At 47.9% G+C, this 14224-nt stretch overlaps 3 protein-coding genes across 3 annotated transcripts; 1 reads left to right on the top strand and 2 right to left on the bottom strand.

The window, feature by feature from the left end:
* Nucleotides 1-2532: 2532 nt before the first annotated feature.
* POB3 (FACT complex subunit) lies at nucleotides 2533-4628 on the bottom strand (the record flags this gene model as incomplete). The annotated part of the gene is made up of 5 exons (XM_049369692.1): nucleotides 2533-2802; nucleotides 2853-2925; nucleotides 2972-3577; nucleotides 3628-4361; nucleotides 4623-4628. 5 exons carry the CDS (start codon nucleotides 4626-4628, stop codon nucleotides 2533-2535), a joined length of 1689 nt encoding a protein of 562 aa, XP_049218653.1.
* Nucleotides 4629-6682: 2054 nt separating this feature from the next.
* Nucleotides 6683-7813, top strand: J4E78_009097 (uncharacterized protein; the record flags this gene model as incomplete). The annotated part of the gene is made up of 1 exon (XM_049369691.1): nucleotides 6683-7813. One exon carries the CDS (start codon nucleotides 6683-6685, stop codon nucleotides 7811-7813), a length of 1131 nt encoding a protein of 376 aa, XP_049218652.1.
* A 143-nt stretch (nucleotides 7814-7956) lies between these two features.
* Nucleotides 7957-10000, bottom strand: J4E78_009096 (uncharacterized protein; the record flags this gene model as incomplete). Its single annotated transcript, XM_049369690.1, has 7 exons — nucleotides 7957-8429; nucleotides 8482-8678; nucleotides 8727-9071; nucleotides 9127-9173; nucleotides 9268-9713; nucleotides 9770-9938; nucleotides 9983-10000. 7 exons carry the CDS (start codon nucleotides 9998-10000, stop codon nucleotides 7957-7959), a joined length of 1695 nt encoding a protein of 564 aa, XP_049218651.1.
* Between the last annotated feature and the right edge of the window lie 4224 nt (nucleotides 10001-14224).

Here is a 14224-nt window from a genome sequence, read left to right as displayed (position 1 = left end):
ATTATTATTCTCTAGCTTATTATCTTTAGCGCTCTAGCTAAGAGTAATTATATTTAGCACTTTTTTAAGTAAGTTAAATATTACTATCTTCTTCTTACGTAGTAGTATTATAGAGTATAATAATAATAAGTATAGAGTATAATAGTTATAAAGTAAAGATATCTTTATACTTATAAATATAGTATATATTCTAAACACTATAAAAAGTAAAGTAGCAGAGCTTATATATATAACTAGGTAAGACCTTTCTAGTATATCTCTAATAATTCTACCTTACTAATTATTATCTACTATAAATCTAGCCTACTTACTATTATTAATAATAAACATAATAACGTAATAAATAGTAAGATACTACTTTAACTTACTAACGTTCTACTTTATTTACTCTTAATAATTATTTAATATAGTTTATAACGCTTTAAAGTAGAAGATATCTAAATAAATTTAGCACTTCTAAGAGCGTAGTACTCTTAGTATACTAAATACTTATAACGTTCTCTTTACTAAAGACTAAGAGTTAGCGTTATATACGTAAGCGTTATTATTATAAATATAGAAGTATAAAGCTAATAAATTTAAAATATCTATATAAATAAGAGAGGTAGCTAAAAAAGTAGTAATTAAGTAAGCGCGTTAAAAATAATAACGTACTATCTAGTAAAAACGTAGCTAATAATTATAGCTAGCTCTAATACGTTAGAAATATACTAAAGATCTAGATATTTATAAACTAGAGAATCTTTCTATCTATACGCTCTAACGTCTATAACGTACTTTACTACTACTAGCTTATAACGTTAGTAACGTAGTAGCACTAACGTTACTACTATTATAATATTACTAGGTATTTATACTTTTATAAGTTAACTTATATAACTAGTCTCTCTTTACACTTATTAAGAACGTTTAGCTACTTTCTAGTATAAACACTATTTACTTCTATATCTACTAGTACTACAATATTATATATAATATATAGTATACTATAGCTATACTACTAACGTCTAAAGAGATAGAGAAAATAGTATATAGTTATTCTTAATAAGAGAATATATAAAGCTATATTAATAATACTACCTAACTAAGTAATATTATTATAGACGCTTACTAAAGAAAAGAAATAAGAACTATTAATATTAGAGGCGTTACTATAACGTTTAGTAAAGAAAATATTTAGATCTTTTTACTAATTATAAAGCTACTAATTTATAATTTTAAAGCTATATAAAATAATCTAAAGAGAGCACTTATAATAATTAAGAGCTAGCCTCTACTTTTCTTTTTATAGCCTTTTATATATAGTAGTAGTTTTACTTCTAAAATATAGAATATATATAAATAAAACTACTATTAGTATAAAGTATATCTAAGATAATACTTTATATTACCTTTACTAATCTATATTATTATAGATATATATAGATAAAGTAAAAAACTTAAGTTAAAAGTAAGTATATAAGATATATAGTATATAAGATAAATATAGTAAAATTATTTAAGACGTTAGAGAATAGCTATAGATACTTATATTAAAGCTTCTATTAGCACTAATTAAGAGAAGAAAAGTAAATATTAACTAAAATAATACTAACATAGTAAAGAAGTAGCTTAGTAGTGTTAAGTATAATAACTTTATATTATATAGTAAGAGTAGAATAAGATTAAGAAGTATATATATACTAATAATAGCTAAAAAGTATTAGAAACGTTAGAAATAACCTTAACTATAAGATATAGATACTAAAAATATAGTAAAAAATAGTTAAATTATAAATAACATTACTATAATTATTTCTAAAGATTACTTATTAGCGCTAAGCCTATATTAAGAAAAGTCTACGCATTTAAAACATTAATATACCTCTAAAATATTAGCGCTATAATATTTTAAGTAATAAAATAGTTTAAACTATAATTTTATATATTAAAAACTATTAAATTTGCGTTTAAAATAAGCTTCTAACGTTTTTATATACAAATTTTGCTTTTTAGAAAAACTATATTATTCTAAGGTTTAATAGTCTCTTTATATATATATAAAATTATAAAAAAGCCTATAGATAATATTATTATTATATATATATTATATAAAATAATATCTATAAGTAATTATTTTATAGAAAAAGTAAAAAACAACGTCTAAAACGCGCTAAAAGTGCTCTAATATAGCCTAAAACGTTAAAAAAATTATGCGTAATATAAAAATAGCACTATAATATCTATAATAATGTATTATTTCTATATATAGGCGTTAGTAATAATACTATATTATATACTGTAATTATTAGTAATAATATAAGACTACTAGTAAACTTTAGTAGGGTAGGCTGTGCGTTAGGTTGTGCGTTAGGGGCGATTTTAGCGCAAAAATAGTCTGACTATTAAACTTGGGGTTAGGAGCTCTACCTCTCTTATCATCGCATTTCCTAATCTTCGATGAGCACGCAAGCATCGGATGCTGGTGCGGCCGCCTTCACCGCCGCCCACCCGCCCACCCGTGCGCGCTTACGGTTATTGCAAGGGCTGTCGCTATTGCGACACCTTCTGCTTCTTCTTGGGACGTTCTGGTACCGCCTCGCCGGCGTCACTCTCCGCATCTTCCATTTCAGCATCGCTGTCGGACCCGCTGCTCTGATGGTCGGAGTCAAATTCCTCGCCAACCTCCGACTCCGAATCGGCCTGGAAGTCCTCGTCGACACTTTCGTCATCTTCGTCGGCGCTACCGCGGTTCGCTGGAGCTCCATCGTCACTGGACGCGAGGTCCTCGTCTTGGAGAGCAGCTGCCAGAATGGCTCCGGACTATATCGTTATGTCAGCACGTCTCAAGCAAAAGGGACATTGATACTCACGTCGTCCGCCATCTCGTTCTTAGTCTTGATGCCCTTTGCACGGAAGAAGTTCTCGAGTGGTTGTTGCTCCTCACTACGTGGTGTTAGCTCGGCTTTTCGGGTTGTGGGGGTAAACTCACCGATTGATGTTTGAAAACTGATGTTCAGCCATGCCGTTCTTCATGCTGAAAGTGATGTCAAATGTGCGGCTGGCGGCCATGGCTCCACCAACACGCGACATGGTCACAGAGGCAATGTTGTCCATGCTGATGTATGTCGCAGGCTTAGGGATGAACATGAAGGCCTTGTCGAGGCAGAACAGATGACCCTCGTTGGCCTTGATGGAACACTTGACACCCGACTGCTCGTGGTGGCTGATGAAGTCGCGAGACGGCCTGGTGATGCGCTTCCCACTGAGTCCCCTGAAGATATCTGCCACAACTGTAGCAATCGGGGCTTCGTAGTGCGACTGAAGCTTGTCCTTGTACTTGTCCTCCAAGAGGTCCCCCTTCATGTTGAGGTCGAGATTAACTTCCTCGTCGCGCTTGAACTGCATCACAAGGAACGGGTAACGCGTTTGTCCCTGGCGAAGTGGAGGATCGAGACCGACGGTGATCAAAGTGTGCATGTCGTCGGGTTTTGGCAAAACCATGAACTTCTTGACCGAGTCGAACTGGATCTTGTAGTCGTATGTTTTACCGCGTAACCGGAAGGAGCTCTCGTACATGTCGATATCGAATCGACCTCTGCCAATGGGTTAGTACTTGCTCCGAAACTGCAGATACGAGCGTCATACCTGGGAGTGAGATGTAGAATGTCCAAGAAAGTGGCGAATGTGTCACCGGCGACCTCTCCAATCTCGGCCTTCTCCATCAGCGTCTCGTAGAACAGGTTGGCGGCGTTGGTCTCCTCAACGTCCTCGGCCCCAGAAGCGTCCTCGCCGTCCTCTGTCTTCTCCTTCTTCGACGCGGTACCGGGTATGTAGAAGCGCATCTCGACAAGCTGGTCGCGGGCGCCTGCCGACTTCTTGCCTCTGAACCTTGCGCCTCCCAGATTTCCGTTTGCGCCAGCGTCGCCATCAGCAGGCAACGAGAAGTCGACGGCGACTTCGTTCTTGCCTGCCAAGTTCGTGTTGGACACTTCGGTGTAGGGGACTTCGAAGGCGGGGCGGTTGGCTACGTTGAAGGTGAGTTCAGCCTTCCCAAAGTCGGCCTTTCCCCAGTTCCAGCCACGCAGCGCATGCTCCCGGTTGTCCAGCCCGATGCCGTACCAAGTCTTGAAGACTTTGGAGACACGGTCGAAATCCTCCTGCTTGAAGCCATCGAGTTGTATCACGCCGTCGTTGCGCGAGAGAATCTTGACTTCGTATCCGCGTGATGCTCGGCTCCACTGCGCTTGTTGGATCTGTGACTGGTCGCAAGTGTAGGTTTCGCCGTTTGCGGGCTTCCAGCCAAAGCCAGAGTCGGAGAATCGAGTCGCGCCAGGCTTCCGCGAAAGGTTGAGGTAAATGTCGTTGAACGCCTCCCTGCGCTGTGTTAGCTTCGCCTGTCAGGTCTGTCGCGGACTTCAATTTATTACATGTTTGCGGTCGCGTCAGAATATTATAATACTTATGAAGCAAGACGACAACGGTAATGGGGAGTTGGAGGCGCGACGGGGGGAAGTCGTTACCGGAAAGTTGGCGCTCTCACTTCGTAAACGCGCTGTTTGCTTACCTAAATGCGCTAGTGGCAGATCGCACGTGATAGCGCGATTTCCGTCGCGTCTTCTGCAACCAACTTCACCTGCTACCTCCATCTCCATGATGATGGCACCAACAGCAGAGAGTCATTATCAGTCGCTACAGTTTCTCGGATGACTGGCCAACGTCAAGGAGATACTACCGCCTCAACGACGCACCAGACACTCCAGGGAACAACATCAAAGCTATCGCAATCATACCGCATACCAAAGTACCATCTCAATGACCTGCCCGAAGGACCAGACCGCAGTCTGAGTCAAAGACACACTCTTTCATTCTGTGCCTCTGTCCAAGCAGCTGCACCCAGGATTTCCGTCCCTCGCGCATGCCGTCATCTAACCAAGCATCTGTAACCGATCACGACTATCAATTTGAGTCGCGCATGGCTGTGACGGACCAGACTCCGCTTTACAACAGAAATCAGTCTCCTTCAGCCTGAAGACACCATGCTGTCACTTCATACTTTCATAGCTCGTATCGCAATTGTCTCTGGAGCTATCTTAGCCAGTCCTTGCCCATGCCCTTCTTCGGACCAGTTTGTCCTATCGATTTGATGAGGTTTGAGTCATTTGCAGCAAGGCTTCATATCATGAACTGGATGATCGACCTGTTCTGGACTGTTCACTACTTGTGGCGATATGCCACGTCAGTTGCGGCTGTGCCCTTACAGTACTTTACGGACCGCAGCTCATTTCGCCTCAAAGCTAATATCATCACATGTTTCCAGTCGCATCACCTTTATCCATTTCCAGCCAACACTCCACTTGTTTCGTCGCGCCCAAGGAGTGTAACTTTAGGAAGGACGGATACTGCCTTGCCGGTGCACGCTCTGGTCATCAGTGTCCATTTTTCAAGGTCGCAGTCATTGAGTTTAAACTGACCACTGCGCTGGTACCTTCAATCACTTGCGTCGGCGTGAATATGCAATGTCATCACTTCGGCTGCGGAGCGCCTAAACGCCCTGTATACTAGCTCCTGAGCTGAGCTGTCTAGACTGAAGTTTGAAGACTTCGTAAGTGACGCATGCTGAACTCGGTCCAGCTGTACCTGACGCAACTCATCCCTATTTGGCTTTGGAGGGACGAGGTCTGATTCGTTGAATTCATCAAAACGTTACAGATACGCCCCTTCAATAATGCGACTTGGGTTCTGGTGGATGGATCCATTGACTGTTATATTCCTGGGCGTACATGCACGCCACTAGAATGCACGAGATTAACCGGATCAACACACCCTTCGATCACCTACAATGCTCTTCCAGCCCCCACGGCTGTTGTGGTCAAAGTGATGAACATTTGCCCGAGCATTTGCCCCAGATTAAGGTGTCGACGAACGACAGTAGCGTACGGTAGGAGTATACTCCGGGAGATGGTAAATGTCGCACGGGAACTCAAAATCTCGCATGTTCTGTAGCCGAAATGTCCAACTCTGGTTAGGTTACTAGGTGAAATGAGTCCACCTTTTCGGAGTTGCATCCGGATGCTCTTTTATATGTTCCGCCTCGAAACGAATTCTGGTCACTTTCAGGAATCTTGAACCGAGGCTTCTCATCTCGTATCGGTCACTGCCTGGGCAGGTTTTGGGCAACGTACAAGTCTTCGCGATCTATGTTCGTCATAGATTTGAATCTGCTGTGCGAAAGTGATGGACACCCGGAAACGGTGTGATTGGTATGAGCTTGCACCCAGGTACGTACCGAGCTGGGTGAATTGCGAGCACTAAACAGCTGCAGGACGCTTCGTTAAGGGAACGGGCGCTTTCCTCAGATTCAATGACATAAGTCCTCGCAGTTGCGATACTTCTCATTCAAGAGCATCTCCTTGTGTGTGAGTCGTATGAAATGCGGAAGGTGCGGTTGACTCGTCGTCTCTAGTCCGCCTCTAGGTCATCGCAGTACCATGGGACGGCGGCTGAACGCATCTAAACAACGATGCAGAGCAAGGAAACATTTACGATAATGTTAATTGGAGCATCTAACAGAAAGCTCCTATGACGTTATCTGCTGCCTGTCTTACTCAGCATGCCCCTCCAGGTGAGCTCGGAGCTACCCCGCCATGCCGGTACTTCGCTCAGCTCCTTCGACACGACCGAACACCCCCATCATGACACCATGACGGATACGAGCGCACAACAGGCTGAAAGCCACTATTTTGCCAATGAGCCCCCGCCAAAAGATCTCAAAACGAACACGACCCTTGCGCGCGAGTTCATCACGCGTCATGCCGACGAGGGCCGTCGCGTAGTGCTTGTCACTTCAGGTGGCACCACAGTGCCTCTAGAGCAGCAGACAGTCCGCTATATCGACAACTTCTCGGCCGGTACTCGAGGAGCCACCAGTGCCGAGTACTTCCTCCAAAACGGCTATGCCGTCATCTTTCTGCACCGACAGTTTTCGCTGTTGCCTTTCTCGCGACACTATTCGCACAACACGCGCTCATTCCTGGACTACATGAAGGAGGAAAATGGACAGGTAGTGGTGGATGAACAACACCAGGACCAGATGTTGCGCGTGTTGCGCCAGTACACGGAGGTCAAGCGAGAGAACAAGCTATTGATCCTGTCCTACGTGACCATCACCGAGTACCTGTGGAATCTGCGCGAGGTTGCGCAACTCATGCGTCCACTTGGGCCGAAAGCCATGTTCTACTTGGCCGCCGCCGTGTCTGACTTCTTCGTACCCCAAGACCGCATGGTCGAACACAAGATACAGTCCAACGAAGAGTTCCACCAGGGCCCAGATGGCGCCCGTGGGGGCGACGTGAAGCCACCGGCTGCGCGCACTGAAGGAAAGAGTCTGATCATCGATCTCGAGCCGGTACCTAAGTTCCTCAAGCAGCTGGTGGATGGCTGGGCGCCCGATGCGATGATTGTGAGCTTCAAGCTGGAGACTGACCCTGCCTTGCTGGTTACCAAAGCCAAATACGCCCTGAACAAGTACTCGCACCATCTTGTAATCGGAAATCTACTAGCCACTCGGAAATGGGAAGTCGTGTTCGTGTCCGTCTTCGATGACGAAAAATGGATACGCGTACCCACCAGCCGTAGAACGAAGAGCTTGTCAGGAATGCCATCACTTGTCGGGTTGGCCGATCCCTTGACCAAGAACGACGTCCAAGCAGGCGAATCACTTACAACAGAGAAAGGGGTACCGCAGGGCGAGCCTTCTCTGGAAATCGAATCTCTTATCATCCCCGAGATTGAGAAGATGCACACCAAGCTCATAGACAAGACTCCTGCATAGCAATCCCAGACATGATGAGCAAGCGTTGTTTGTACTTTGCCTTCCACGGCATGTGTTCCGATACGGGTCATTGGATCGCACGGCATCTTACACGTGTTCATCAGGCTTTCAATCTACACATTACATTGGTTTTACCGCATTGCTCACTCTAGGATGACCCTCCACTGTGCCGAAGTGTGGCGTATGCTGGCGCCCCAAATAACCAACAAGACAGCACCGATGCCGACTATGCCAGCGAAGACCCCAGCCAGGGTACCGAAAGCTCGGACAAAACCCGCCTCTTCAGCCCAAGGGATTACACCGAAGAGGAAGCCAAATGCCACGATGTTCTTCAGCCCGTTCACAAGCAGCAGTACGTCCGAGTTGACTGGGAATGCGCAGTCGCTCACATACGCTATAGTGATCGTTGGCATGGCTGTGAGCGCAATCGAGATCATGCCGTACCCGAAAAAGAGCGAAACCCACGACAGGTCGTTTTGAACACCATAGCCGAACACAAGGCAGCCTGCTGTTGTGATCACCAACGGAATGCACACCAGGTATAGTCGGGTTTCCGGCTCGTAGATTCCGAGCATTTTCCTTGTTCGCCACCTACACCACATGTCCACGAGGTCACCTGCATTCAGTCAGCACGTTTCCTGGCCGCGTGGTGCTCGATTGTGACTTACCCCCTGCCCAAGCCCCGATGACATTGCCCAAGAGGCCTGGGATATTGATCAGGCCGTTGATCTGTGGGCTCCAATTGTACGGAGGTGCTTGCAGCACGAACGGATTGAGAATGTTGACCGCGATAGTAATGACCAGGGATATGGAGTAGCAGAGAAACGCGTATATAACCGCGGGGTACACAATCATCGGCCACGGTCTGCTAGACGTTAGTATCAAGTTCCCACCCAGCTGGACTGTTACATACCGTAGAAACAGCTTCACCAAACTCGTCTCCGAGACACCACTCCATAGGCTCAGCTCCTGCCTCCATGTGTTCTTCACCTCCTGGTGCAAGATACGATTGCTCGACTTTGGCCGGAGATGTTTCTCGTCTGCCATGACAATCTTATCGTTCGAAGGGCAGATGGCCACACCAGCGCCCTTGACATGCTCACGCGTGTATCGAGTCTCAGGGACTAAGAGCAGTATCGTGAGGAAGTTGAGTGCGGTCAGAATTGCAGCAATCCACTTGTGCCATCGCCAGCTGAGGTTGGTCGCAATGAAGCCGCAGACCAATGGTCCCACCGTATTACCACCTGCTATCGCGTTCCTGGCGCACGGTCAGCGTACCGAAAAGAGCCCATAGGGAGAGGATATGTACTCACATATATATACCCATCTTGCTGCCTCGTTCATGCAAGAAGAACAGGTCCTGGGAAAACTCAGTCAGCTCGTCGGTCAAGATCGCTCAGCCCGTTGCCCTTTGATTGGGTTTGGATATGAGCAAGTAGTACAGGATTACTCACGTTGACTATTGCAGCACCCAGAGCTTCTGTAGAAGACCCTGCGAACGCGGCGACAATGTTACTCCACAAAAGGCTCTTGAATGAATTCGCCATGGCGCCCCAGACGCAGCATGCGCACAGCAAGGCACTGGCGAACACGAATACCGGTCGTTTCCCGAAATGGTTGGCCATTGGTACCCAGAAGAAATTGAACACGCCCAAGACCAAGACGGGGTATAAAAGTAGATGCGCAGTCTCGTCCATCGGCTTATCAAACTCGAGCGAGAGAATATGGAACGCTGGCGCTAAGCCTGCGATGGAATAGTTTGTCAGGAAAGTAAAGGCGCACACCGAAGCGAATGCGACATGTTTCTTCCATCGTGGCCAGCGGAGAGGGTCGTTCGGGTCGGTTGGCGAGGGTTGTGGGAAGAGGACGATGTCTACTGGTGAACTTTCACCATACCCAGCTGCAGGCGCCGAATTAGCTCCGCATTCAAACGGACAAAGACGAGCATCACCATACCTTGTTGCAACACCACCGTACCGTCAGTGCGATCCAAAGCCCTCAGGCTGGTGAAATGGAAGCCCATCATGATGTCAAGAGCCTTGGAACCAGCAGTAATCTCGACCTTGGGATCCTTTACTTCGGGTAGGAAACTGCCACTCAGAACCAGGACCAAGCAGGTGCGTCGCTATCGCTTTTAGTCTTGTCTTTCATGGGCGACATGGGGAGCACCCAGCGGAAGGTAAACATTGTTGACATGTGGTCGGACGCATGCTATGTAGGGCTTACGGAGTTCCGTGCAAGGCAAGATTACAGGTGCAGACTAGTCAACCAGGAAACTTTCCAAGGTTCTCACGCGCAGCAGGCGCCAGATTTGTTGATATACACATGCGGTCGTGTCTCCATGCTTGCTTGTTTGGTTGGCTGAATGGAGATGGCTAATATGGGTATGGGGTCTGTCTGGTGCTGACATGCTGGACGTTCATGCAGTCCCGGGACATGCGGGGCCGGTCGAGATCCCGTGCCCACCATGATCGACGGCCAGACTCGATTCTGAAGGCCCTTCTCTACAAAAGAAACGTTCAAGTGCCATGGGAGATGCCGGAGTGAAAGGCAGTAGTGTATATTCGTGCTTCGACTGCCGACTGCCACGATCCCGTTGCGTGGATCAGTCGATGGCAATGTGAATATCGATTATGGTGTCAACAACCAACTTTGGCAGCCGTGCCAGTCCTTGTCGTACACACGATCGGTGGTAATCACGACTTCGTGAGATTGCGTCGCCATGCGCTCATCTCTTTGCTTTGTCAACCTGTGAGCGCCCTCAATCGCTGCGCCTGTCCCTCATGAGACGACCTTGGAACGAGTCAAACATTCTCCATGTTACCTACCGCGGGTGGAGATTCCCCGAGGTCTGAGCCAAGGCATCTCCACCACGCGACGAGAGGAGGCTTGCGTCATGTCGGAGACTTATCGATCACTTTAGTGACGCTCAAGAAGCCGTGCATCTTTGTTGTTGCGGCGCCATCCCGTCCCGTCTCGCTAATCGTCGCGCCAAGCCTACCAGCGTGAAGGCCGCGGGGGACTCGACCTTGGAACCACAACTTCACTCTCCACCCAAGTATCCCGACTAGCACACCCCAGTGGATTGACTCGGCTTCTACCGCTCACGTTATCAAATCACGTTGCTAAGGTGGTGGTCGCGCGGCCAGTGCTCAGACGCTCGACGATACGGATGGAAGCCGAGCTATGCTTCCCGAATGCAACGTTGGACACATCGCAGAACATGACACGGAGGGGCAGTTGAGATGGATCGTATGGCGAGTGATCGATTTCAGTGTGAAAGGTTTCCTTCTCTGATGACGCTGACGTTCGCATCTATGGCTTTATCTGACGCGACAGCTCGTTTTTCCTTACGCCACAACGTCTCGGATTGCGCGCCCAGTCGTCATGAAGCTGTAAATGTATCTTCGTCATATCGTCCTCTTCAGATTGCGACACGAATCATGCGCGGTCTTTTCTTCTTCCCTCGAACAATGAAGGGTCTCAGAATGAACATGGAGTTACGTTTCAATGACGCCGTACGACAAGAACGAGATCCAATACAATACCCCACGGCCATGTCTACGACCGCACAAATGAGTCCGAGTGACACGACTTCTTTGCTAGCTGAATTGGGTGAATGTACTGCATTTGTTCCGATTCCCCATGGCGTCCGTCAAGAGGATCAGCAGAGCCATCAACGCGCGCTGCAAAGCATACCGCATGCGCAGGCATATTTGCAGCGTTTTAGAGCGTTTCTCGACAGACGCCATCGCATGCTGACAAGACAGTGCTTCCTTGCACCTTTGCTTTTCGCCCATGAACCCTGCCCATCGGGTCCACGGTGACGCCTTGCGTTGCACGGCGTGGCGCCTATTGGACCAAGCACATATCGCATTCCCGCTAAACAGCCAAAGAGACGCGGAGATCTTACTGCTACTGCACGTTCATCGACCGAAGATCAATAGAGTACAGCGCTGTCGAATCCGCGGATGCGGCGCAACGTGACGCTTGATCCTAGCCTACACCAAAGTCTCTCTATCGGAGTGTATCCCCGCCACCGCCAAAGCATGGTGACTTGTTTGGATTAGACTTATAACCTGATAACCACCCTGTCTCTCCGCTTGGCCCCGGTACCCTGGACTCGCACCAGTATATATCGTCTACGGACCCAGACTCTCACCAAAGTTTCTTCGCATCATAGGCCCAACACCTCCCTTTCCTCACGCTATCACTCCTCACCATTTCCAACACTGAAACATAGCCGCTATATGGCTACATCGACCGTGGTCAGATTCGCGCCCCAGAACTCTCCAGCCCTAGCAAGAAACCCATCACCTTTCATGGATCCCCGACCACCACCAGGAAATCCAGCGACGACTGCGGAGATGTGGGATAGGTATGAGAGGCAAGCTGTGGAGACGGCCAGAACGAGAGAGAGGACTATGCAGCCACCACAGCCCCACCGCATAGTGATTCCAATCAAGGACAAGAGGCATAGACCAAACGACGTTTCACCGACAATACCGAGCTTCGACTTCAGAAGACGTGGCCATACGACCACGGTCTCGACTACGTTGGCTACCTGCAAGTCCTGCACACTTCCCATCACCTATGTCTCTGGAGTTTGCGAAAGCTGTACAAGAACCATCATCTTGCCATCTTCCAGCGGCGAAACCACTCCGCCTATCAGTCCAGCCTCTCGGAACTTCGCCTCTACTGACCTCATTAAACTGCGCAAGAACTCATATGGGGAAGATGTCAACATCCGAACATCAACAACATCATCGCGACGAACGTCGTACTGTCCACTACCAGCGCACCTTGCAGACCCCTCATTCCGGCTGTCCACACTCCAGCCACCCCCCGAACTGGAAGCTTTCTCCAATGACCCCATACGAAACAGAAGAAAGACATCTCTCACAGACCCCAACGAGCCATTCCTCCGTTTACAAATCGCGCAACAAGCACCTTTACCCCGGTCTACAATGAACTCACCACCCATAACCCCTACATCACCACCGCCATGGGCAACGCATTCTCGCTCTTCCACGCGACGATCCAGTCTAGCAAACGCGGCAACACTGCCAAAGCCCGCCTACCCTCACGCGCGCACCGACAGTGTAGCCCTATCAGAATACAGTACCCTCTGCCCCATCCAAACCACACTAACAACGAAACTGGACAACACAACCAGCGCCTGGGACGACTGGGACAGCGACAACGACGACGCGGATAGAGCGGGTCTCGCGAGCTGGATGGGCCGGCGCAAAACCAAGGGTCGAGGCAGTGGGCCCAGAGAAGGCAAAGGCAGTATGGACAGCACTGAGAGCGACAACGACGCCACGAGGCCCAGTCTGTGTCTGAGAGAGACACCCAAGAAGGCAAAGAAGAGTATGAACATCAGTAAAGAAGATCAAGGTTTGGAGCGCGCTAGGATTGAAGCTGCGGAGAATGCGAGGGCAAGGCGGCGGGACGCGGAACAGAAGCTTGCGAAGAAGAAACCGAGTGGGTTTATCAGGGCGATTACTTGTGGGAAGAGCGATACTGATGGGTAAGTTTTTTTAACACGGTTACTGCTTTCCTTGCGTTTTGGTTTGAGCAAGGTGTTTATGATGGGCGATATATTTATAAGGATGATACCACGCAAAATGTTGGACTGGTGTTCAGGTATTGGATTCTATGGTATACATGTTTTACGACTACATAGGCGATTAAGCTATCTTAACTCATAACGTATAATATATTATTCAGAAGAAGTTCATATTCATTCGTTGTCACTTGCATTGTCATCGCTTTCGCGATCTCACTCAGCGATACATTCCTACTTCTCCACGACAGCGCGCAGTTACCATTACAAGCCAATCTTGGAATCCGGCCTATTCATCCCAACAAACCCATCCCAACATTCCCAACCCCATACTCGAAGCCAACACACACACCCTCCACCGCTAAACGCCCTCCTGCACATTCCCGCACCCGCATCCGCATACTTACCTACATACCTACCTTCCTATCTCCCTCCCTGCTACCGAAGTCGCGTACACTTCGCTGCGCGCTCCCGCGCAATCCACCCGGTAAGAGGTGAGAAATGCGGGTAGGCGAGCGGTGACCCCATGGCTAGTCTTTCGCAGGGTCGTTGGCCGAAAAGCCCGCGTAGGGTGGTAGGGGTAAGCGAGGATGCTGTGGGAGGCGGTGATGTGGGCTGGGTACGACTGACGAGGCGGATGTGTTGAGGTGGGGTGGGGGGTTTAGAGGTCTGGTCGTATGGTGGAAGGTGAGTGGGGGATATTTGGCAGTGGGTTGAACTAGACGGTGGAGTGGATTGCGATGAGCTGCTCATGACAGCTTAAGACATCATCATGGCCCTTCTACAACCTCATCCACACTACCCATCACCATCATGATCAACCCCCTTCTACCAACTCCCTA

The sequence above is a fragment of the Alternaria triticimaculans genome (genome assembly GCF_023758025.1).
Source record: "Alternaria triticimaculans strain BMP 0046 chromosome Unknown scaffold_18, whole genome shotgun sequence".
NCBI lineage: Eukaryota > Fungi > Ascomycota > Dothideomycetes > Pleosporales > Pleosporaceae > Alternaria > Alternaria triticimaculans.
Note: the sequence above shows the minus strand (reverse complement) of the source record. Positions and strands in the feature narration are given on the sequence as shown.